Source organism: Gadus morhua, chromosome 4 (assembly GCF_902167405.1).
Source record: "Gadus morhua chromosome 4, gadMor3.0, whole genome shotgun sequence".
NCBI lineage: Eukaryota > Metazoa > Chordata > Actinopteri > Gadiformes > Gadidae > Gadus > Gadus morhua.
Genome location: NC_044051.1, coordinates 6,962,395 through 6,989,292, shown reverse-complemented (window position 1 = coordinate 6,989,292; position 26,898 = coordinate 6,962,395). Strand labels below are relative to the sequence as shown.

The window sequence follows — 26,898 nt, the reverse complement described above, 5'->3', positions numbered from 1 at the left end:
TCGTTTTTAAACATTCATTTATTAATCAAATGACGTCACTTTGACAGAGAGCAAGAGGTCGAGAGACACAGAAAGAGAGAGATTGAGACGGACAGACAGAATAAACATTCAAAATGTGACAAACACACGTTTTCCATAAAGTGCCAAAAATGAAATACCCTCACTCCTCGTATACAGTAGGCCTATACATATCCATACACGCACACAAACACACACACATCCACTACATGAAAATATCTATAATTATGATTCACGTTCAACAAAACAAAAAATTAGAAACCCACAAAACCACATAATTAGTCCCCGCACTTAAGGAAGCTGCAGTTGGATCAGTAGTAAAAGTTCGTCCGTGAACCCGTCCTCCGCACGGAGGTCAAAGGTCACAGCGAGTGCTTGTATTACACTGTGCAATGTACTCGAATAAAAACAAAAACAAGCCCCACCCCTCTTTAAACCTTTAATACATTCTACAACGCCGCCCACTGTGAAACACGAGCAGGAGTTCGTTCGTTAAAAAGGCACGCCGCGACGAAGGGGTCGGGCCGGTTACTTCCGACTGGCGGTTCAGGCCGACAGCAAGCAGATCCCGCTTGATGAGAAGCTCATAGCCCCGCATGACGGACGTTCACAGCCCGCAATGACAGACGCTCAAAGCCCGCATGAGGGGCGCTAGCAGCCCGCTACACGGACGCTGAGCCCGCATGACGGACGCTCACAGCCCGCATGACGGACGCTCACAGCTCGCATGACGGACGCTCAAAGCCCGCAATGACGTTCCAGTCGGCTCAGAGCCCGGTAGACTCTGCTAGTGGAGTGCTTGTTCTCACTGGCGAGCTAACCAGGCCTTAGCTCCAGTTCCCAGGGCTTGGATTCAGTTCCAGTCGGCCGGTCTGCCAAACTTTGGTTCCAGATCCCTGCTTCTGTGAATGATGACTGACGGATATTCTTTGCTGGCTTTTCCACACAGCAAAACAATAACACTAACACACACGAAGCACTTCTCCCCGTCTTTAAAACTGATAATCCGTGGAATACTTGATCTATATTGATGGATCTTAAAAGCATTTACAGCTGAACTAACTAGGATCTGATCTGCGGTATGCATCATTAAAAATGATGATATGATGATGATGAGATATCATCATCCACGGATTGGCTGTAACAGTTTAAGAATCCACAGAGGAAAATAAATCGGAGAGCAAAAATAAAAGTTGAACAGCTAAATGTAAACATTGTGCAAGGTAAGAGTTTATCCCCACTGACCTAAATTCATCGTCAAAGAGTTAACGTCCAAACAGACAACATACAAAAATCATGACCTTTTTGGTTAATGAATTAAATAACAAAATTATCTCCCAAAACAGAAATAAAATCACAACGTAAAAAAAAAAAAAAACGAAAATTAAACCTCTAAAAACTTGACGACAATTTTTAATTATTAAAAGGATTAATGTCAACACGTTTAGAGAATGTAACGGCGCAGTTTCCATGGCCGCTAAGTGCTGCATTCCCCTGTTTGATAGGAGATGTGAGGAAGCTCTAAAAGGCTGATCTATAAAAAGGCCTGCTGGTAAAAGAGAGAATTACAGAAATCTCCGACGCCTTCTCTCCTCAGAGCGGAGTCCAACCGTATTATTATTATTGCTCACGAAGACGTCGCGTTGCTTTTCAAAATAAGAGTCCTGGTCCCCCACGCTTCCTTTTACCCGTGCGCTTGGGTTTTGACGGGCGGTTTCTGGCTCTTCTTAGTGTCCATTTCAAAGTAAGGGTCGGTGCGTTTGCTCTTTCCCTGGGGGGCCGTCTTGCCCGTGGTGGGACCGGTCTTCTTGGGAACCGGGTTCTTCAGCGAAGCGTCCTCGGGTTTCGGGGTCCCCTTCCTGGCGTTGGTGGGGTTGGCCGGGACCCCCTGCTTGCGGTTGACCTTCGTGGTCTTCGCCGTCGTCGTCGCCGTGGTCGTCGTCGTGGCTTTCGGTGCGGGTTTGACCGGGCCCTTGGAGACCGGCCCAGGAGTGTTCGCTAGGGGGAGGGTCGGCGTGGGCGTGACCAGGCTGGTGGGCGTGACCAGAACAGTGGGCGTGACCTGGCTGGTGGGCGTGGTCAGACCAGTGGGTGTGGCCATGCCGGTGGGCGTGCCCCGACTAGTGGGCGTGACCAGACAGGTGGGCGTGACCGGACAAGTGGGCGTGGCCAGACCAGTGGGTGTGGCCAGACCAGTGGGCGTGACGCGACCGGTGGGCGTGACCGGACGGGTGGGCGTGGCCAGACCAGTGGGTGTGGCCATGCCGGTGGGCGTGACCCGACCAGTGGGCGTGACCCGACCAGTGGGCGTGACCGGACGGGTGGGCGTGGCCAGGCCGGCACCCTTGACGAGCGAGGAGGGGGCTTTGGACGCCGCCGGCATCGGGGAGCGAGCCCGCGGTCCGGGGGTCCGAGTTCTGACCTGCGGGACCACCAGCGCCCCTCCCGCTCTGGGGGCGGGGCTGGTGGTCGCCGCCGCCTTGCGCGGGCCGGCGCGGGCCCTGCGGACCGCCTCCAGGCGGTGGCGTGCGGACGGGGAGGCGGGCCTCCGCGTGGTGAGGCGGGAGCGCTGGCTGGCGCCCGTGGGGGGCCGCGCGTCCTTGCCCCCAGGGGCGGGGGCGGGCCCTTGAGGAGTCGGGGGGCAGACGATGACGGGGGGCGGCGGCCCGGTGGGGGTGGAGGGTTTGGGGCATTTGCGGGACGGCTCGGGGCAGACGGGGCTCCGGGGCTGGGCGGGGCCACCGCGGGGCCCCGCCCTCAGCTTCAGCTTGGAGGACGAAGAGGAGGAAGAGGAGGAGGAGGAGGAGGGGATGGGGGGAGGGGCCGGCAACGAGGAGGGGGTCCCCGCCCGGCGCTGGGCCCGGGCCCCCTGGGGCCCCGCGGTGGGACTGGGGGTCTGCTTCGAGGAGCCCGGGGTGAGGGGCGTGGCCGGCAGGGAGGCGGGGCCCTTGGCGAGGGCGGGGCCCTTGGGGGTGGTGGACAGGGGCAGCTGCGTGGGCTTCCTGGGGGGCGGGGCGTAGGCCGCCCCCGCATTCCTGCGGCCGTGGGGGGCCCCGCCCTTGCGGGGCAGAGTGGGGGTGCAGGCGGGGGACGTGGTGTGGGCGCGGCAGCTGGCGGGGGCCGACAGTGACGAAGACGAGGAGGACGACGACGACGAAGAGGACGAGGAGGAGACGAGGTCGTCCACGGCCGCCAGGGGGTCCATGTCCGGGGGCGGCGGAGGGGGCAGGTGGTGGGCCCCGTTGCCGTGGCGATGGCCGCCCACGCCGGGCGGGCCCTTCTGGAAGGCCAGGATCTTCTGCTCCAGCGTGGTGAACTGGAGGGTCCGCAGGGGGTCGTACTTCAGCAGGAAGCCCCTCAGGGTGTCCCAGCCACCCCCCACGCGCACCATCACATGCTTCCCATGTAGCATCTGGAGGGGGAGGGAGAGGGGAGGGGGAGAGGGAGAGAGAGAGAGAGAGAGAGGGGAGGGAGGGGGGAGGAGAGAGGGGGAGGGAGGGGGGAGGAGAGGGGAGGGGGAGAGGGGAGGGAGGGGGGGGAGGGAGGGGGGGGGAGGGAGAGGGGGAGAGAGGGGAGGGGGAGAGAGAGGGGAGAGAGAGAGAGAGAGGGGAGAGAGGGGAGGGGGAGAGAGGGGGAGGGAGGGGGGAGGAGAGGGGAGGGGGAGAGGGGAGGGAGGGGGGGGAGGGAGAGGGGGAGAGAGGGGAGGGAGAGGGGGGAGAGAGGGGAGGGAGAGGGGGGGAGGGAGGGGAGGGAGAGGGGAGGGAGGGGGGGGGAGAGGGGGGGAGGGAGAGAGGGGAGAGAGAGAGTGAGTTGATTTTCCCTTCTTGTTTGACTACTTACATAACCCTTAGTGTTTGGCGATGTCAGTGTACGTTAGTCACGCCAAAGCGTGTTTTAAAATGGACTGAGAGGAAGAGACTGTCCGTCTCCATCCACCAATCTAATCTTTATACAGTACATCTATATATACGTTCTGACGCCATTAGGACCCCATTATGGAGTGACCTCATCTTGGATCACTGCCAATCGGAGGAACTTGGTACTTTTCTTTGGCGTTTAGTGTGTGTACTATGTGTGACTGTACACATAGTATCCTACACATAGTAGGATACAGTGGTGCGTTACACGTCCGTTATGACCAGTGTGTCCGTAGTAAAACAGACGACCACTACGTGTGGTGAGGGGGTGAGGGGGTGAGGGGGGGAGGGGGTGAGGGGGAGGTTGTCAGGGAGGTGTCTGAGGGGGTGCGCGCGTGTCCCACCCTGATGAAGAGGGTCTTCTCCCCCAGCCTGTAGCGGCCCTCCGACAGATACTCGATGGACACCCGGTTGGCGCAGTCACAGGGGGGGTCGTCCAGCCCGTGGTCCTGATGAGAGACACAGAGGATGAGTGATGGAGACAGACAGACGGACAGAGGGAGGGAGGGAGGGAGGGACACACAGACACCGGGAGAGTGAGGGGGGGGGGGGGGGGAGTGAAAGCGAGAGAGGTTGAGGCCCAATCCCATTTCTACCCCTTACCCTTACCCCTCCCCCTTGTTTTGAAGGGGTAAGGGGAAGGGGTAAGGAGTAGAAATGGGATTGGGCCTCAGAGTGAAAGTGAGAGGGCGAGAGAGAGAAAGAGCGGGTGAGGGAGACTCGGAGAGAGCCAGCAGTGAAAGAGAAACGAAACGATCTCCAGTGGAAAAAAAAAAAAAGAGGGATGGAGAGACGTGGGAGATTACATAAGACCTCTCCCCACACACACACACACACACACACACACACACACACACACACACACACACACACACACACACACACACACACACACACACACACACACACACACACACACACACACACACACACACACACACACACACACACACAGAGACAGAGAGAGAACAATCATTGATCATTCCAAGAAACGGACAAACAAGCAAACATTGATCCCTGCGGGCTACGTTTCACCCCAGGACGCTGCGCGGGACCCGGGCCAACGCCGCCCTCTCCTCACATCTCATCGACATGTTAACATATCGTAATGTTGATCGGTGGGTCTGACGGGACTTCACACGAGGACGTGTACGTCGATGGGAAACCCTGCCAGCATCACATCATATCATAAAGACGCATAATATTAACATTAATATCGTGTTGTTACCGGTTGGTCTAACACGTGAAGTAAACTTCCTGAGCACAGCTGTGGTGGAGGGGGACGGGGGACGGGGGACGGTGGGATGACATCATGAGGCTCACGGCTCAGTGCACTTTAAGTTGGGGGGGGGGGGGGCATATGTGTGCAGAGAAGAAGGAAGGGAGTCGCAGGTCTTTGAGTGCAGCAGCACACGGACGGCCATGTTGCGTCACCTAGCCTCGGGGGCTAACCAGGCTAACCTCAACTAGGTCACACGTGGGTCCGGACTCCGCGTACGGACCGGGCGCGCTGGAGCGAGGGCCGTTACACAACACCCCGCCGCCAGGGCGGGAAAAAGAACAACAACCGATGTATAAAAGAGCGGGAACGAAGCTGCCCTCGACCACAATGGGAGTGTCACGAACAGCCGTCGCGGACGGCAGTTGTGGTTAAAATGGCCGCCCGACACGAAAGACAGTTGAAGAGAAATTTGTTGAAATTGGTCGGAATTTTCCGTAGCGATAAAGTTATGACGCCGTGCGAAAGACAGAAAGGAGGTTTAGAACATACGACCACAAAGATAATCACATGAAACCTCCTCAGCTGGCAGTTTGAACAATAAAAAGAATGGCCACCAAAAAAAAAAAAAAAAAAGAGGAAAAGAAAACGTGATTAAAGGCTAAACTAAATAAACAACAAACGTAGTAGGAGCGTGACGGTTTTGTCAGCGATCGTCTCCGTCGGGCCAACGTACCCCGGGCTGGTAGAGACCCCCGTGCTGGCAGCACACGCTGAAGGTCTTGACGGCCTTGGGGGGGGCCTGGTTCCTCAGCAGGGTCTCCTCCAGCTCGATCTCCTTCTCCAGCTTCACCAGGACGGGGGGCTCCACGCCGTACCTGAGGGGGGGGGGGGGGGGGGGCACAGTCAGACCTCTGGTGGTACGGTGAACAAACTACTGGGCCGGGGGGAGGGGTCTAATGGTGTGTCATTGTTATCAAGAATATATTTAATTTACATAATGCTTATATTATAATTCTAGGCTACAGTCAGTCAGTCGGTGTGTGTACGTCTGTGTCTGTACGTCTGTGCGTAGGTGTGTGTGCGTCACACCTCATCCACTACCAGTGAACAACTCGAACAACCTCGTCGTGACTCACTTGAACAACGGGACTCTTGTCCACTCAGAACAGGGCTTTATAATTCTCTGGTGTAATCAGGCCAACTCGACTCAAAACAACGTGCGTTCGAGTCATGGGATCAACATATTCACCCTAACCCGCACAGAAAGGTCTCCTAATCTTATCGTGAAGAGAAGCCGCCTTCCTGTTAAGACGAGAGGAAGCAAAGTGCAAAGTATGGCGACGTACCTGGACACGATGCGGCCGATAGCCAGCAGGCAGAGACACACTTGGCGTGGCTCCTTGTGCAGAACTAGAGAGAGAGGGGTGAGAGAGAGAGGGGAGAGACAGAGGGAGGAGGAGAGAGAGAGAGAGGAGGAGAGCGTCAGAGACACTTCATACAGGAGACAGGAACTCGGCTTCCTCTGCAGTGCGTGCAGAGGGAGATTAGCCTGCAGCTACACCTAAGAGACTCATGTTTTGCTGTGTGGTCCCTGACTGATTAATAAACTAAACTGCAGGAAACACTGCAATACAGCTGGAGAACATGTGCATTAATAACAGATATGGCTACAAACCCAACTTGGGGTTTGTTCGACTTTCAATTAAGATAAAGTACTCTGTTTGTTCATCCAAATATTGTTATTTTCGAAAACATTCGTTGGTAATTAAATGCATCTCCATAAAGCTACATCTAGATTTCAGAGGGATTATCAGAAATCCTTCCAGACTTCACAGAATGTGATTGGTCAGCACCGGAAACTCAAACTGGAATCATTATTACCGATGCGTCTCTACGTAAAGTACTATTGATATTGGTCTGCGTGGATCAGTATAGCGCATATCATCAGTCTGTGTCCACCTCAACGTTCCTTTACACCACTATGGGCAGAAAGAAGCAAGGTGATTGGGTGGAAGGGGTCAGATGACGAACGTAAGAGCCCCAATCAACCCAATGTTAATTATTCCCAGGAAAATAAATCGGGTTACGTCGAAATCCTGAGAAAAATACAAAGATACTGCAAATACATGTCCAGAGGGTAAAGTCCAGACTCCAGCTATGTAGCACGAGTACTCCGTTCCTATTGGACGGCATGTCGGGTCCCGACGACTTAACATCACACGAATCCCCCCTCGCCTCAGAGCCACTACTGGTAATGAGAGCATGTTGACAACGCTAACTCTAACCCCTCCACTAAGATCCTGTTAGACCTGAAGCTCTGACAACCTTCTCCATGGGGGGGCCCCACCCTCCCAATCTCATGAGACTTGGAGATCCAACAAGGCTTCTAATTAAGCTAATTAGCCCTCCATCGAAACGGCAATTAAAAAAGCTTTTAGCTATTCTGCCCGTGTACCTCAAATGTATTTGCTGAGCAGTCTTTTGGATTCTGGTCTAATTAGGAGGCAAGGGGGGGGGGGGGGGGGGGGGGTTGGCTCTGTTGCCTCTGCATCTGTTCTGTTAACACAGCCGGGGTTACGGGTTCGATTCCCACTGGGGTAGCATTGGCCAACAATGCATGCATGACTGTGTTGTAAGATGCTCTGGATTAAAGCGAACACCGAATGGAATGCAGTTATATTTATGGGCTCCGTGTTTAACGCTCTTTAGCTCTGTGTTTAACAAATAACAAACGGTTTAATGCAGAGGGGGGTATTTGTATAGCTGTATAGTTGTGTAGGACTGTATGGTTGCATAATTGTATAACTGTATATTTGCAAAGTTGTGTAGAACTGTATAGTTGTGTAGATCTCTAACCTTATAGTTGTATACTTATATAGTTGGATAGCTATGTAGTTGGATATCTATGTAGTTATATATTTATGTTGTTGGATATTTTTTATAGTTGTACTGTATAACCATATTTAGTCTTAGATTTATAGTTTTATATTTATATAGTTTTATATTTATATCGTTGTATAGCTATATAGTTGGATATTTATATAGTTTTGTTACTGCATGGTTTGTATCGTATTGTTCTAAAGTTGTATATAGGTCTTTGATCTGTGCCATAGTTGTATAACTGCATAGTTTGTATCGTACTATTATAAAGTTGTATATAGGTCTTTGATCTGTGCCATAGTTGTATAACTGCATAGTTTGTATCGTACTATTATAAAGTTGTATACAGGTCCTTGCTGTGAGCCAGGGTTTGATAACAGGCGTTCTCCCCTGGGTGTTTGTAAAGCAGAGCTCGTATTTCACAACAGACACCAGACACACCAGACACTACAGCCTGGCCTGGTCGGCCCGGCCCTGCGGGACACCAGCTCCTATATAGGACCGCTGACTCATGACCCCAGACAACAGACACGACCGGTGAACCTGGTCATGAGCCCAGAGCCTGACCACAACGGGCTGGGTGGATCAGAAGGGGCTGCAACGACCAGATATTGATCAAAAGTGGCTGTATTGATCGAAAGTGGATGCAAGATCAGATATTGATCAGGAGTGGCCGTATTGATCGGAAGGGGCTGTATTGACCAGAAGTGGATGGAATGATCAGATATTGATCAGAAGGGGCTGTATTGATCAGAAGTGGATGTAATTATCAGATATTGATCAGAAGGGGCTTTATTGATCAGAAGTGGATGTAATTATCAGATATTGATCAGAAGGGGCTGTATTGATCAGAAGTGGATGTCATTATCAGATATTGATGAGAAGTGTATCTTATGATCTCAGACATTGATCAGAAAATGTGTTTCGGGCAGGGTCCTCAGACCAATCCCATTTCCTCTTCTAAACAGACACTTCCCTGACGGTAGCATTGACCCAGTCCCCCGGTGCCGACCCCCAAACCCCCAGGACCCCCAGACCGGAACGTACCCAGGCCTTCGGACTCGAACAGGTAGGTCTCCCCCACGCCGACGCTGCGGCACCAGCCCAGGAAGTTGGCCGTGTTGTCCCTGGCGAAGAAGGAGCCCGGAGACGCGTCCCGCTTGAAGGTCACCTTCTGCGAGGGGAACAGCTGCCATGGCAACGGGAACACAAAAGGGTCGTCAGGTCGGATCCCCGCCCAATAGACGGGAACGAGACCCCAGAGGAGGACCTCGACGAGGGACGGACGGCAGTAATTAGAGAATTAACCGCGTTAATAATAATACTTAGAATGAATGGCGTTAATGATATAATTATTCTTATGGGAATAGAAGTATTGGGAATGGAATGAATAAAGTCAGGTGGACGGAGGTGATTGGATCAGAGAGATGGATGAACCAAGTGACGCAGAATATAGAGTGAGAATTAGCTGCAGCAGTCTGCCATTACTTCAGCCCCCCGCCCCCCACTAAGTAGGACGCCCCCCAGTGAGCAGGACCCCCCCCCCCCCCCCCCCCCCCCCCCCCCCCCCGCGCCCCAGACGGTGTCCCACCTTGGAGAGCTCAGCAGGACAGCTCTGGGCCATCCTCTCCCTCAGCGCGCCGATCAGCTGACACAGCCGCACGCCGTTGTTCAGCTCCTCCATGAAGAACTCGGCCCGCACCTCAGCGCCTGGAACCACAGAGAACCAGAACCTCTCAACACAGAACCAGAACCTCTCAACACAGAGCTGGAACCTCTCAACACAGAACCGGAACCTCTCAACACAGAGCCGGAACCTCTCAACACAGAGCTGGAACCTCTCAACACAGAGCTGGAACCTCTCAACACAGAGCCGGAACCTCTCAACACAGAGCTGGAACCTCTCAACACAGAGCTGGAACCTCTCAACACAGAGCTGGAACCTCTCAACACAGAGCTGGAACCTCTCAACACAGAGCTGGAACCTCTCAACACAGAGCTGGAACCTCTCAACACAGAGCTGGAACCTCTCAACACAGAGCCGGAACCTAACACAGAAGAGGAACATCTCAACACAGAACCAGAACATCAACACCAAACCATACAGAACTGAACAAGCTCCTGGAACCCCCGCAGAACCAGAACATCTCAACAAGCTCCTGAACAGAACCAGAACATCTCCACACAGAACCACAGAGAACAAGAACATCAACACAGAACCACAAAGAACATCTCAACGCACCCATCTGCGGCATCCCATCTCCTCAGCCCACGCGGTTATGATCCGACGGTGCTATGATTGAGTCTCATGGTTCTCGTGTGTTCGTTTGACTGCAGGCCATTGCCATGGATACGAGTGCATGAGAAGAACCATGAGACTCGAGCATAAACACAATCTGCATCATTACCGCATCATCCGTCCAGCTCCCTCCACACGCCCGCCGCTGAATGACTGAGTGAATATAACCCTCATGCCAACAGCGTCATGTTAATGCCTGGCGGTCGTCCACGGCGGTATTCGCACGCACCACCCTTGAAGGTTTAGGAAATGTGCCAGGAATCACTTCCACACACTCCAAAGACATCCACACCGCTTGTCATTCAGCGGGTGACCCCCGTATGACCCCCCTATCCTTCCTATCCCCCCCCCCCCCCCCCGAAGACCACATTGAGGGCCACCACCATCACCCCCGGGCCCTTCTGTAAGACGAGGCCGACTCCCCCCTCCCTGCCTTCCCCCGGTCACCACCCCACAATCACCGCCGCGGCGCGGGGACAAAGGGCCCGGACAAAAGGTGCGTTGATCGCATCCCGGAGAGAGGCCTCCCCGCCGGGGGGGGGGGGCCACAACACTGTCCGCCCACGACCGCTTCACGGCCCCTGGTCCGACAGAAGTACGCCGTCTTCACGCGAAGAGCAGAACGCCGTGATCAAACGGGGTCGAGGAGCGGAGCTCACGACTCACTCCCGTGTTTGTGTTTTTGTGTTTAAAGCGCTCACAGCAAAGCAAAGAGTTTGCTGGACAATGCGGTCTCCTTTGGTTTCCCCTGAGCCGTCACAGGAGCATTGTGTGGCCCAAGACAATAACCTCTCCCAGTATAATGCCCTCCCCCAGTATAATGGCACGACGCAGCAATGGAGTGGGGGAATTTCTTTTCAGCGTGTTTTGTGTGCGCCCCACTGACGCCTGATCCACGGGAAATTTTCTACATCCTCGCGTGTTTTCAAGCTTGACAACAGGGCGTTCTCCCCCATGGTTTAATGGATGGGCAAGGCATTATGTCAATCAATATATGCAAATATCGCAGCATGTCTAAGACTTAGGACTGAAGATTGGTTGTGGATCCTCCGAACCTGCCAACCATGTAGACAACACGCCTCGAAACGACTCTAGGTTGATTTCATGTGATTGACTCCTCCACCTCCTTTTCCTTCTCTCCCTCTCTCCCCTTCACCTCCCTCTCTCTCCCCAACCTCCCTCCCCCACCGAAGGGAGCTCAAGAGAGGGAGGAAAAGGGAGTTGAAGACGGGGAATGACCCGTTCAAACAAACATTCACAAAAAGACCCAACTTTCGTGTTCAACCAAAACAAAATCCCGTCCCGTTAGGCTCGGCGTTCCCGCCAGAACTTACCCAGCATGCCGCTGAGCCAGATGGCGAGGTCCTCCTGCATGGGCACCAGGGTGGCCTCGTGTCTGACGGCCAGCCACTGGTCGTACTGGAAGACGTCGGCCAGGCCGGGGCCGTGGCGCTGGGCCAGGGGGCTGCGGGGGCAGTGGAGGGGCGCGTCGAAGCGCTCGCCGAACCACGCCTGGGTGGGTGGGGGGGGGGGGGGGGGAGACATGTCAACACGTTTACACATACAGTTAGTGCATTTAGCTTGGCTTTAATCTGAAGAGACTTAAAGTGGCGGAGGAGAGGGAGGAGATGGAGAGGGAGGTGTAGGAGATGGAGGTGAGGGAGACGGGGGTGGAGGAGAGGGAAGAGGAGATGAGGGTGGACCAGAGGAGAGGGAATTGTGATGGGAGTGGGAGGAGGGGATGAAATGACACACACACACACACACACACACACACACACACACACACACACACACACACACACACACACACACACACACACACACACACACACACACACACACACACACACACACACACACACACACACGTCTGGAGCAGTTAGGGTGAAGTGCCTTGCTCAGGGGCACCTCGACACTAGGAGAACTTTGATTTAAACGGAGGGTCAAATCCCCCAGGACCCTTTGGAACCAAGAACGTTCCGGTATGGCCATGACCCATCCTGGTTCCGCTGCGGTTGAGGCTCACCCTGTTCTGAAGCGGTGTCCGCGTGCGTCTCATCTGGAACACTGAGACACCGCTGTGAGTGTGTGTGAGTGTGTGAGTGTGTGTGAGACTCGCGGCTAGAACCGGTCCTGACCGGAGCGGGAGTCACGTGACATGGGGGACTTCCAGAGAGGCCTTCCGTGCAGAGCGACGAGGCAGGGATGTCCTGCCACTGCCTCAGGCTTCACTGGAGCTCCCACCACCACCACCACCACCACCCCCCACAGTGTCCCAGTGACCCTGTGAAGACGCCTGGGCCGACCACAGCACAGCCCGGACCGATGTGTGGAGAGTCAACGTCACGCGACACAGACATCCGAGCTCGTTGGGAGAACCTTCTCCACAGAGTCCACCATTAAACCACTTCTTCCACTTTGAAACATGGTTTCAATTTGAGAGAAAATGCTCATTCATGATGAACTAGTTTCTACAGGATTTCTTTCCCCCAATCTGGTGGAGGATAAAATGGAGCAGGTCGATGTACGCCAGTGCTCCTCTTCCAAGGGAGGAAACCTCAATTCGTAATTCATTACTTTGAGTACTTTCACAGGATGTTTTCCCCCCCTCGTCTGTGGAGGATAGAACTATGAGCGCACACGATGGAAGGGCCAAGGGCAGTTCCTGGAACTGAGCGGAGCTGGAGAACACCCAGTCGAGGTCTGGAGCACCTGGGGCCAGAGAGCACTCCTCCGACCCCCAGAGAGCGCTCCTCAGACCCCCAGAGAGTGCCCCTCGGACCAGAAGATCGCTCCTCAGACCCAGAGAGCGCTCCAAAAACCCCAGAGACCGCTCCCAAGACCCAGAGAGCGAGCGCTCGTCTGCGTTAAAACCCCGGAAGGCGGCCATGGTCCGAGCCCTCGTCTCGACCTCTCTCTCTCTCCCCCCCCCCTGTCTCCCTCCGTCTCCCTCCCTCATGAGAACTGCCCCCCAGACAAGTCCACGACAGGAAGGAGACCTGGATAGTCTCGTTTCCCCTCCTGAGCGCGGGGGGACAGGGCTGCTACCCAACGGAGACGACAAAAAACACTCGAGCAGAACGCTAATCTTCTATTAACATCCACGAGATTATTCCGTTTTTTGTTTTCTGTTTTGTTTCCCAGATGGAAGGAATGATCCCGACCCGCCCCTCCCCGGACAGCCCCGTCCCGCCGGGAGAGAGAGGAGGGCTGTTGTTTCAGCGGCAGCTGGAAAACCCAGAACCAGATGTTGCATAACTCGCTCCTCGAGGAGGAAAAAAGGGAAGGAACGGATCAGCTGTCGGAGCCCGGCGCAGATCTGTTGTTTCTACGAGGAGGGAGGGGGGGGGGGGGGGGGCGGGGGTCTTTAAGCCTCAGATATTTCCTCCGCCCTAATCCGCGAGTGTATTGCCCCATGTCAGACACAAATCTGCTGCAGTGGGGGGGTGGTGGGTGGTGGTGAACCTCCACATAGGCTCGTATTGTTCCAGGGAACAACGAGGCACGGCGCTGGAGGCTCTGGAGGCGACATTCTTGGAGCCGACGCCACAACGCCGAATGAAGGGTTGGAGGGTGGCGTTCTGCCTGGTGTTCTGCCCTACGTTCAGTCTGGTGTCCTGCCCAACGTTCAGTCTGGTGTCCTGCCCTACGTTCAGTCTGGTGTTCTGCCCTACGTTCAGTCTGGTGTTCTGCCCTACGTTCAGTCTGGTGTCCTGCCCTACGTTCAGTCTGGTGTCCTGCCCTACGTTCAGTCTGGTGTCCTGCCCTACGTTCAGTCTGGTGTCCTGCCCTACGTTCAGTCTGGTGTCCTGCCCTACGTTCAGTCTGGTGTCCTGCCCTACGTTCAGTCTGGTGTCCTGCCCTACGTTCAGTCTGGTGTCCTGCCCTACGTTCAGTCTGGTGTCCTGCCCTACGTTCAGTCTGGTGTCCTGCCCTACGTTCAGTCTGGTGTCCTGCCCTACGTTCAGTCTGGTGTCCTGCCCTACGTTCAGTCTGGTGTCCTGCCCTACGTTCAGTCTGGTGTCCTGCCCTACGTTCAGTCTGGTGTCCTGCCCTACGTTCAGTCCGGTGTCCTGCCCTACGTTCAGTCCGGTGTCCTGCCCTACGTTCAGTCCGGTGTCCTGCCCTACGTTCAGTCCGGTGTTCTGCCCTACGTTCAGTCCGGTGTCCTGCCCTACGTTCAGTCCGGTGTCCTGCCCTACGTTCAGTCCGGTGTCCTGCCCTACGTTCAGTCCGGTGTCCTGCCCTACGTTCAGTCCGGTGTCCTGCCCTACGTTCAGTCTGGTGTTCTGCCCTACGTTCAGTCTGGTGTTCTGCCCTACGTTCAGTCTGGTGCTCTTCCCTATGTTCAGTCTGGTGCTCTGCCCTATGTTCAGTCTGGTGCTCTGCCCTTCAGTCTAACACTATGTGTGTGTGCTGTTTACCATGTTGAAACCTCCCGAAGGTTCAAGGGAGGGGGTTTCCCGAGGGAAACGTCCGCTCAGTCGTATGGATGGAGAACCGATGTGTGCTTCGTTATCTGGGCATTGTTCTAAACGTATTTGAGATGAAGATTTGAGATGCCTTTAAAAGGATTATTAAAGAAAAACACTATTGAGGCTACTTTCTAGTTATTTATACATGTATATAGATATAAAACTATAGATATATATATCGATAGATATACACATTGAAATAATATAGAAAACCTTTAGTTATAAGCTTAAGCCTTTGTGTGCGTGTTCCTCTCCTCTTCTGTCTATATTTGCATAGCTCTTCTCTCTGAAAGAATGCACATTGAAGTCCCCCAGGAAGTTTACCCAAAACCCCGACCCCAATAGACTGAACTTTGAACCCCTGAGAAAAAGCTGGGCTGAGAGATCGGAGTCTCAAGCCTCTAAATCATGTTGGGGGGGGGCGGGGGGTACTTCAAAGCAGGGGGAGCCTGCTCTACACACAAGCTGAACACCTTACATAACACAGGTTAGAGGAGGGGCTGCCCTCAGGGGGTCCTGGCTGGCTCAGAGCATCACAGAACACAGGGGTCCGCAGTGTAGCGTATGTCCTTCTCTACATCCAGCTAATTAGACAATAAGGCAGCACTGCGTTAAGTTACGTAAACACACCGCCGATCAGAATAGATCGCCATACCACTGGGGATTACCCACACACACCCACACACCTTGTTGGGACCCCCAGTTCCGCTCCAGACTGGTTGTTTTTGGGGGGGCACTACACCCCTTTTCCTGAGCAATGGGACTTTGCATCACATGGAATAATCCAAAGGATTCAACCCGTTTCCCAAGCAGTTGTGGTTCCAAATCAGACACCAAACCCGGGTTTTAATTACAGGGGGGGGGGGGGGTGAGTTCTCTAACGATCTATACAATTAATTTGATGTCAGAAACTTCATTGAAAGACTGTTCTCTCATTCTCAATGGTGTGTGTGAACATGTGATGTCGAATCACTATAGAACAATCGAATGTGAACGTACGCAGTACGCCAGTATCCACGCAGTGCGTCGACTTCCACGGTCCATCAGGAGGACATTAAGCCCCAAAGGCCCTTTCCCTACCCAGTCCGGAGACACCGTCTTCTGGCCCAGCTGGATCGTCTTTACCAGTTAAAGAAGGAAGATGTTTTTAAAAAAAGGTTTGTGACGCAGGAAGTGAAACTGTCGGCGGGGGATCTGGGAGGAGGGTCACGGTCGGTTCTTGTTCACGCATAGAAACCCGATCCTCTCTCTTTGGCGAGGATGGGAGACAGTTATTGATGCCGAGGTCCAGGTCACCGTGTCGTGATGAGAGGGGAATCGAGAGGGAGAGAGATCGAGAGGTCTGATATCTGAGCCCTCGCCTGGCTTGGAACAGGGCGTGTGCACCGCCTAAAGCGGGACATTAAGGGGACATGAAGGGTTTGTCCTGTCTTTTAATATCCTGCCACGCCCGGTTACCTAGCAGTAAAAGTCCCTGGAGCTTCACTTTTTTAACTTTATTTGTAACGTTTGGTTTTGCCTACCTTTGCACTTTTCAGAACTATTTTACAGTATTTAGAATTTATTTATCGTAAATATTACTTATTTTATTCCATTTGACCTCATTTGATCCTTTTCTACTTATTGCACCATGGGTCAGAGGCAAAAGAAATTTGATTCCTCTATTTCTCTTGCACATTTTGGGGAATTGACAATAAAGCTGACTTTGATTTTGATGTGAATAGAGACTAGACAGATTTGAGTTGCTTCTGCCAAAGTGACCAAACATTTCGCTGTGCTAGCTAGCCATGCGATGCTATGGGTTCATTGTTGTTGGCTAAAAGGGTTGGTGGGGAAAGAGTCCAAAGTTTGGCCTTCAGGAACCTCCAGAAGACCTTCCCTTGAGGGGGAGACGGACCGATGGAAACAGGGAAGGACGTCCAAGTCATCTTCTGGATACAGAACGTTCCACAACAGATGTGCCATCACTGATCACACACACACACACACACACACACACACACACACACACACACACACACACACACACACACACACACACACACACACACACACACACACACACACACACACACACACAGGAGAGGGAGGAGAGGGAGATGGGGGTAGAGGAGAGAGAGGTGGGGGGTGGAGGAGGTGGAGGGGAGGGCGGTGTCATGGGAGTGTGGGAGGAGGGGATGGGTGAGTTATTCTGAACCCAGGGGGCGTTACGTCCCAACATCCCTCAGCCTCCCGCTGCCAGAGTTCAGCTCAGACGTGTTAAGGGAGGACCGACATACCTGCAGGCCAGTTTGCACAGCCATGAGTGCGATCACCGGTGGGTCACTTCTTCATTCTGTGATTTAGAAGAAGACAAAAGCACGGCATTAGAACATTTTGATCAAGAAGCAATAAATGTTTCAGCTACATCATCTCTCAAGGGCTCGAGACCAAATTCACCCAAACCGCTTTGTAGTTCTTTGCTGGCAACCACAGTGGTGTAGCAGGATGTGTTCACTGATTAAGTGTTGGTATGAATATTCATGCATACTAACTAAGATCTCCCAGGACCAAATTAAAGATGAATCAGGTAACTGGGGTGAAATCTGATGAGAGAATCATGTTACCCTCCCAGTTAGAAAACTAAAGTGAAACAAAAACACTGCAGTATACTGCAGAACTACCACCAGAGCATTTCAGAGAGGGGAATAATCTCCAGTCGATATATAGAAAGATACACACACACACACACACACACACACACACGTATCTATATCTATACAAGTGCTGTCTTTGACATCCCCACACTGGTGCAATAGGTCCCAGCGGAGGCGAGGCAGACCGTGACTCCGTTAAACCGGCTGTCGTCCCGTTTCTCCCTTCGTTAGGATGACAGCGACCGCCCGCACGCTTTCCGTTTCGGGGGAACGATGACGAGGCAGAAATGTGACGCAGGATGTGGACTCAAAAGGCACCGGGGCTGGAAGCGATCCCACAGCCTACCGGGTGAATAGGAATAAAACACACACACACAGGCCTCTTCTCTTTCTAGGGGGTCTGAACTGAGCGTGCTGCCTGGACCAGGAAGACCCACGACTGGCCAGCGATCGACTAACCCTCATCCCCCCCTCCCACATGGGGATGAATGATTGGCCCCATGTTGAACCGTCCCCAAGGAATGGTTGGTTGGGGTGTGTGTGTGTGTGTGTGTGTGTGTGTGTGTGTGTGTGTGTGTGTGTGTGTGTGTGTGTGTGTGTGTGGAAGGGGGAGATGCAATCCCCAGCGTCTAGATGCTAATGACATTGGTGATTTCACCCACACAGCTGAGGCAACGCTCCAAGCATTTCTTGGCAGAGGTGCACACAATGCTTTGTCAAACACACCCAGGAAATGCCATTCCAAAAGAATAAGAATCTTATGCCCCCCTCAGCCCGTTTCAAAGCAGGCATTTGAAACTTCTGCGCTGAAGGCATGCCGTAGAAAGACCTTGCAGTAAACAACGCAGTGCAGCCTTGCCTAGGCTCCTGTCGGCATCTCAATGAAACACACACACACACACACACACACAGCTGCTGGTCTCAGCTCTGCGAAGCCGTCCGTCCAGGGTCTGAGAGGGTGGGTGGGTGGGTAGGGGGGGGGGGGGTGACTCAGCACTGTCCCAGGACTGGACGCATGTAAGACAGGAGGACGGGACAAACAGCATGGATGAAAGACAGACAGACAGACAAGATAATAAGATGCAGAGGGGGACAGAGACACACACAGAGAGAGACAGACATGAAGAGTAGGGAGGATGGGACAGACTTAACAGAGTGCAGAACGGACCACGCATACAGAGAGGGAGAGAGAGAGACGACACACAGAGAGACCGACTCACAGAGAGACCGACAGAGAGAGAGAGAGACCGAAAGAGAGATACCGACAGAGAGCAAGAGCACGATGCTCAGGAGAGCCATCCCCGGGACGCAGACTTACCCTTGACGCCGCAAACATGGAACCATGACAACGCCGTCGCAGACTTAACTTATTCCTTCTCCTGCGCGGGCTCCACATCCCTGAACCCCCATCCCTTCTACTGCAGCGCTACGGACCGCCGCGGTGCTAACGTACGCAGACCAGCTTCAGCGGCATCTGCCCGAGAGCGCCCTGTGCTCGAGTGTGTGTGTGTGTGTGTGTGTGAGAGACAGAGAGGGTGCGAATGATTGGAGAATGGGGGAGAGAGGGGGGAGAAGGGGGGGTGTAAGAAGGGAAAGGAGGGGGAAGGTTGGTTGGTGGGGGAAGAGAGCCTAGACTAATGAAGTGGCTTCGGTTTGCTGAGCAACACACACACACACACACACACACGCACACACACACACACACACACACACATCAGGCACACACGCACAGTCGTGCTCACAAAGGCTCTATTGTTTTGGCAGCCTGGGGCATGTCACCCCACCACCACCTACACCACCACCACCACCTAATCTGACCAACCCACACAGCCAGACCCCCCCCCCCCCCCCCCCCCCCCCACTCTTCGCATGAACACAAAAAGCAATAACGACTAAGAACGCTGCTGAAACACTAAATTGTGAGAGATAAGAGGGACGACAAGGTGTTCCCTCCCCCACCAATAAACAGCACAATGAGTTGTCGATGGTCGTGGTGGTGGTACACAGCAATAAGCAGCCTTGAGCCCCACCAGTGTTGCTTTCAATGCCATTAGCGATTGTCCCTTCCTCTCCTCGTCACTGGAGACCCTCTGGGGACAGTAAAGGGGAAAGTCAGGGACAACAAACAAACGCGCTGTTGTTGTGACGTCCGGGGGAAACAGACACAACATGGGGCGCGTGGCTCAGGAGTCGGAGCGGTCGATTAGGGAACGAAGGGTTGCCGGTTCGATCCCGAGGTGTCCCTGAGCATGACACCTCACCCTGACTGCTCCCGACGAGCTGGCTGTCGCCCCGTGTGGCTGACACGGCCGTCAGTGTGAATGTGGCGTGTTAATGTGTGAATGTGAGGCAATGTTGTAAAGCACTTTGAGTGGCCGCTGGGTAGGAAAGCGCTGCATTAATGCACTCCATTCAGCATTTACTTCAAACTAAAGTTCCTTGGGTCGACATACGACCCATCCGTCGAAACTTTTTGAAAGCTCTCCTTGTCACCGTGACAACCCGAATCATTGACTCAGTGACAAAGAATTGAGCGTTTCAGAATCAGGAGGACAATCGACAATCCCTCCGTGGCCGTTGTTTCCATCCGAGCATGGAGGCGCTTTGTGCAGAGAAAGGTCATCCTCTGCAAAAACTGGAAAGGGCCCCCATTTCTTGGCACCGGAACACACAGGAGGGCCACATCTGTTGGGCCCCCAGCCTGACAGCTAGGCTCCCAGTGGGGAATCCAACACACACACACACACACACACACACACACACACACACACACACACACACACTTGATGGTGGATGTGAACCCTTCGTTGTTTTCGAGAAAGGAAAAAGGGCAGTGAACACACGCAGCACATTCTCTGGAGAGAATTATACAGTAGAGTCCTCTAACCCACTTTCCATCCCACTCCCACACACAGCTCTCCGTCAACCAGAACAATCCACCTTGTTTATGGATTATGTTCTCAAGATCTCAATGGGGGCCCCAACAATGTGACCAGGGCCTCCTCTGATTGGTCGGTTCCTACGTCACGAATAGAGTAAACCTTGTTCGGTTACAAAACTTTTTTACCCCAGGCCCAGATTAACGGTGTACGTTTAATTTTTGCTCTGTACAGAAACAAAATGAAAAACCTCGTCGTGAATACACCAAACTACATTGTCCGTGCTGTAGATCGGACGATCTTCTGGTTAACCCGAGCAGAACTCAGACCGCACAGAGCTATCGAGTACTGCATGTCCGACACTAGACCTCGTCGCACACAGAAGGAAGAACGTCCTCATAAAGCACGAGGTTCGATGCCGGGCAACGGCCCTTCGAACAACGTTCGTGCTTGGTGGGGTTGACGGACGCGGCAGCGAGACGGACACAAGCGCACGACCGACACCGGAGCCACAAAACCCCGGGTTCCCTCAACCTCGCTTCCAGGACGCGCCGGTATGGTACCAATAAATAACCAACATGCCCGCTGCGATCAATACTCGTCAAGCATTACGGACACCCTCCCCCGGTTCAGAGCACAGACGATACACCCCCCATCCCTCCCCCCCCGAGATGGCGAGTGGGAAACCAGCTGACGGCTTCTTGGAAAACATGACCACCGTAATAAATGCAGATTATGAAGTAATAATATTAATGAAAAGATGATGCCCGCTGACAAACCCCATGGGACTATTCATAACAATAACTGTGTGTGTGTGTGTGTGTGTGTGTGTGTGTGTGTGTGTGTGTGTGTGTTAATCATTTAAGAGGATCAGCTCTATTCCAGACAATACCACGCTCCGTCCCTCCCCCTCCCCTCCTCCCCCTCACACCACTCATCACAACACTGTGCACGTGCGCGCCCCGTGCACGGAGCCAACGGTCTGTCAGCGGTGGGGGGGGGCGGGGGCGTACGGTGGTCTACATGTGTGAGCACTCGTGCGTACAGGGGAACAGAAAAAAGGGAAAAAAGTACAAACGAGTGAATAAAAATAGGGTGATGAGCGCATGATGACGTAATGCTCCGGTCTGATTCGCCCTCGGCCCGGTGCGTGACGAGGCAACCGTTACCGATCGAGCTGTTTAATTAAATAAACATATATGCGTAGGCCGACCATAAGCTTATTCCTCGGTGGACAATTAGCACACAGAAAACCGGCTGAGTCAGATCGACATTCGGGGTGTGTTTGTTTTAAATAAGTGCACGTCTCGGGGAAAATCAAACGGCAGGGGCCAGTTTGGGGCCCCCCGTCCCCCCTCCCCTCACATTGTCCTCAGCTGCCCAACATGGCCGCCATGGGCCCCAAGGGGGAACTCCCCCCCACCAGCCCACCTCCTCCCTTAAACTGCTCCTGCTGAGCCCCCTTTTGTGTCGCGGCTTAATTAACCCATCACTCCCCCCCCCCCCCCCCCCCCCCCCTCCCTCATCACAGAGTCCACTTGGCCCTGGCTTCATCACATGGGAGGTTGCCAGCACGCTTCCCGTCCTAGAAGGAAGGATTCCGTGAATGCAGCCTATTCCGACAAGGGGAAGGGGAGAGGGGGGGGGGGCAGGCCGTTGCCGGGGTAACCATTACCGTTTAAACGGTTACCGTGTCAACAAACACTCCGGTTTAAATAAAAGCATGTGAGCTAGATAGAGCTAGCTTGCAACGGTTCCACGGTTGGAACAAAAGAGAAAACGTTAACCGGGATAAACCTCATCTATAGTCTTCTCTGACCTCCCCTCCCATGACCTTTACAAGAGAGAGATAGAGGGGGGGGGGGGGGGCATACGCTCTTTAAAAAGGTGAGAGACAGGAAGCAAAGCCCCTCTTAAAGGCTGAAGCGTCACCTGCCAATCCCATTTTGATTTGTTGACGCTAATCCTGCAAGAAAAAGGGTGGGTCGGCACGCGGGCGTCCGCGTATGCTAGGTGGTGCTAGCGCTGAAACCGTTCAGCGGCGCCTCATCCTGACCTCTGACGAAAACCAGGAAGCCGACTGGAGGAGGGTGGGAACACGGCCGTCTTCTTGCGAGCGATATTCGTGACCTTTAGAAATCGATGACTCTTCAAAATGAAGATTTGTCATTTGACTTAGCAACATTTAGCCATACTGGATATGAAACACCTTAAACACGTTCTAACCTTGGCTCTTTTTATTAATAATGACAGAAGTTGAAGGACACACTCTGTAAACCTGCCAGTCATCGGACAGTGCACGAATCAGCAGAATTCATTCATGCCACGTAGCTGAACGTACAGAGATTTCACCGCAGAATCCTCCTCTCCGACCCCGGCTTTTGGAAAAGCAGCACCCTCTTGAGTTGTCTGGGACACACACACACACACACACACACACACACACACACACACACACACACACACACACACACACACACACACACACACACACACACACACACACACACACACACACACACACACACACACACACACACACACACACCTTAAATGTTCAAAGAAACAAACTGCACACTTACACTTACACCCAAACCGGCAGTTTATGTTGTTGTTGTTTTTGTTGCTTAGGAACCAAAGAGGGCGGTTTGAGTATTCCGGAATGATGTCACGCTGCACGTGAATTTAAAGAGTAACGGCAGAACGTTCCGGTTCAGGCCTTGGACTGAAGGAATCTCTGTGTCACGCTGGGGGCTGTGGGACCGACTGAAACGGGATGCCAGGCGGTTGGCCCTCAAGGGCCAAGAGAAATACTCTGAGATCCACAGCCACAGCCCTAACCCCCCCCCCTCTGGCCTCGGCCCTGACTCCATGACAAACCTCTCTTCTGATTTACCCAAACACGCCAAATTTGTTCTGGCTGCCGATCAAACACAACTAAGAACAATACTCAAACAAAGCGTTGCTAGACTCGAGTGGACATGTCTCTTGATGTCCAATCAAAAAAGGATTACCTTTTAATATAAAAGCCACCAGAAAGCGACACACACACACACACACACACACACACACACACACACACACACACACACACACACACACACACACACACACACACACACACACACACACACACACACACACACACACACACGCCTAACGGTTTGAAGGGCCGCTGCTATGCAACCAGAGGCCATTGGCAGCAGGGACACTTGAGATAAGCCGTTCCAGATGAGAAGACTGTTAGGACACCTGCACCCCCCCCCCCCCCCCCCCCCTCCACTCCCCCACACACCTGACAGCAGGTCGGCCCAAGGTGAGTTTCAGGGTCAGAGGTCGGGGTTACAGGAAGCATTGTTTTGAGGGCTCTGCGAGATGATAATCCCGGGCTTTAGCGTGAGTTGGGAGAGATGGAGGTGGTGGTGGTGTGACAGCAACCTTTCCCCCTAATCTGGATCATCACAGTGGGACAGGCCCTCATAAAGCAGGAGGCTTTAGGACAACGCTAGGTATGCACAGAAGGGATGGCCGACTGGGAAAAGAGGCCGAGACTTTGACTTTCCAAACTCTGGAGCCGGATTTTTCCTTGCATGTTCAGATTTCCTTCGTTTGTTTTTAAAAACAACAACAACAAAAGGAAAAGTAAACAGACGATGAGGGCATTTACAAAAAAGGGTTCTGCGGACGTTTTGACGGTAAACATTTTGAAACCAAAACACTCCACAACCCCCATCGTCGTCCCTCGAAGGAACCACACAACACCCCAAACAAACTCCTCCGCCCGTCAGACTGGACTGTCTGCTTCACACCACCAGCCACCACCCTCCACCCTCCCCCCTCCACAACAGACCGTCGCCCCTGGTAAGCTGTACCCTACATAAACGAGGGGGTAATCCACAATGTCATTATCAGCTGTCCTGCGGCCACGCAAACTACCCCCTCCGGCCCCATATGGGACTTTACCCCAAGACCCCCTCCCCCTCATCTAGCTGGTCCTCGCATCATTTGGCTCAGCCTCGTGTGTGTGTGTGTCGTGTGTGTGTGTGTCGTGTGTGTGTGTGTGTGTGTGTGTGTGTGTGTGTGTGTGTGTGTGTGTGTGTGTGTGTGTGTGTGTGTGTGTGTGTGTGTGTGTGTGTGTGTGTGTTTACTGGGGGGGGGGGGGGGGCGGTACTTGGTGGGCACCCCCCAAAATATGAGGCCTGATGCCAGATATTAGGCAGATGGCTTTGGCGAGGGAGGTGGGAATCCTGGGCCGGCCGTCATGCGACGCTCTCATTCATCACACAGGCGTTGATGAATAAACTACTGTCGGCTTTGTCTCAGAGATCAACGGGCATTTCCTCAACTCGGTGACCGTTAAAGTCGCTAAAAAACGTCCCTCCGAATAGCCCAGTTAGCACGCCCTCGTCTCAGGCGAGGAGTTGGTTTTTAGGGAATACATTTATCTTCACTGGCTGGAGAATACCAAACTGAGCTTATCTTTGACAGGTTGCCTGCAACAACAACCCCTGTCAAACCTACAATGGTCCTTGATTGTGTGTGTGTGTATGTGCGTGTGTGTGTGTGTTTGTGTCCATGTGTGTGTGTCCGGGGACAATCCCTAATCTGGCGAAGACCGTGGAAAATCTGTTGCATCCCAGCAGAGCTCCAAGGGCTGTGAAGAAGTTATGAACCAGACAATGGAGCCATTCAAACGTGGAGGAAAAAAGCAAAAGGAAGGCATTCAGTCTTTACAGCCCGTTTCCTGTATCTACTTCAGAGTGTCTCTGAATACGCTGCATTACAATCCGCAATGTGCGGACATTGTGTGAGATGTGAAACCCACCCACTGTCTTTGTAGCTGGTCTACTCTCCCGTACCGCAGAGTTTCACATGACGGCTTCGTGACGAGACCGACCAGGATTCAGTTAATCGAGGAAAATAGGCTGGGCGATCGAAACTCTGCCCAGACATTCCCCAAATTGTTATTATGATTCATCTCTGAACAGCAGCACCTTGACATGAAAGGAAAATGGATTGGCTGCGATTAGTTTTTCGCGAGTGTGGTTGCATTCTGCTTTTGTCTGACATTCCAGCGGATTAGTGGGGAATATTCATTTGTTTCAGTGTATTCTGTGTGTACAGTTTGTCTGATCACATACTGAAAGAGGTTGTACAGTATGTGGAGCTCAAAGTTATATTGGGATAAGTCCCCATTGTTAACTTGTTTCCATATTGCCCACATATAATTTATCACCAATGAGTTATTTTCATAAATCGTCGACTACAAGTTTCAACATCCGATTCAAAAAGAGGAAATTGATGTTTGTGGTTGCAGAAATAAGTCAGTCATAGATCCCTGTATGTGTGTGTGTGTGTGTGTGTGTGTGTGTGTGTGTGTGTGTGTGTGTGTGTGTGTGTGTGTGTGTGTGTGTGTGTGTGTGTGTGTGTGTGTGTGTGTGTGTGTCTCCCCACTAGGAAGCACCTGCTCACCCCTATACTTCTTCTTTTTATTCCTGGGGTTTCCCCCACTAAAGTTGAAGTTTCTTGGATCCTTGCCTCATTCAATGGGCTGCCTTGATTACACGGCATGGAGCATAAAACTACATTTGCATGGACGCCTGGAACTCTTAGCATAGACACAGATAAGGAACGGCCTGGGAGCGAACCCTTGGCCGTTGCAGTGTCCTGTCCCACATCAACATCAATATACCCTTTGACCCCAGCCTGTTAAAGTGTAACTCCACACAAACAACAAACATCACAGCAAACTCTACCCTTCATACTGAACAGTTGATGTTGCATTGCATTGTACGACGTTTTTCAAACTGGAAAAAGTTAGTTTTTAAGTATGCCGATGCAGGCATGGGCCTGCCAGTATATTCTAGCAATACCAGAACCGATTGAGCAACATTTAAACGGGTACAAAATAGAGGGCCTACATGCCATGCATCTGTATTAAACGCATGATTAAAGTGTACATCTAAACCGAGCCAACGCAATATGCCAACACACTCAAGTCAAAGATTCGCCATGCATAGATCAAATCAAATTCAAAAGATAAGCAGAGTTCGACAAGTGTTAGAAAAGCTCTCCCACAATTACAGTGCGTTTCTCGGTCTCCAAGGCAGCTCGCCAGGCAACACAGCGACGCGCTTCCTCAGAGTCAAAGGGTGGAGAACAGACAATCGAGGAAAACTGGAGGACCTGATGGTCCGGTTGGTGGAGTACCAGACAACGTGGATCTGCTGCTTTCATCTACAGATGTGAATCAACCTACCCGCCGTGATCCACGAGGCTCCCCGATCCTCGTGGAGCAGAGAGATGGGGAAGTCAGGAGGACTTGACACGTAGGAACCAAAAGTTTTTAACTCACCGGGGGTTGCAGGCTCCGAGAAGAAAAAAGGTTGCAGGAAAGGACGCTTCTGGTCTCTATTCTGGTTTCTTTCCTCTCTTTGGTCCAGGGCTGTTTGTTGGTCAAGGAGGACTCATATCTCCATACAGACTGGAGCGCCAGCGTGGACGTCGACTCTCTCTTGTGAGGAATGTGATGTCGGCGTGGAGCTGGAGAGAGTGGCTGCGCTGTTCGA

At 52.8% G+C, this 26,898-nt stretch overlaps 1 protein-coding gene across 2 annotated transcripts; it reads right to left on the bottom strand.

The window, feature by feature from the left end:
- On the bottom strand, positions 1-26,898 carry gas2l3 (growth arrest-specific 2 like 3). 2 transcript variants are annotated; one of them, XM_030353809.1, is made up of 9 exons: positions 26,685-26,898; positions 17,094-17,149; positions 11,671-11,848; positions 9,629-9,747; positions 9,085-9,226; positions 6,504-6,567; positions 5,891-6,032; positions 4,280-4,384; positions 1-3,430 (listed from the first exon to the last, which is right to left on the bottom strand). In XM_030353809.1, the coding sequence occupies exons 2-9, from the start codon at positions 17,115-17,117 to the stop codon at positions 1,703-1,705; spliced, it is 2,502 nt and encodes an 833-aa protein (XP_030209669.1). In that variant the 5' UTR covers positions 17,118-17,149; positions 26,685-26,898; the 3' UTR covers positions 1-1,702. The 2 variants fall into 2 exon arrangements, with proteins under 2 accessions (XP_030209669.1, XP_030209670.1); XM_030353810.1 differs by lacking the exon at positions 26,685-26,898 and adding an exon at positions 18,769-18,968.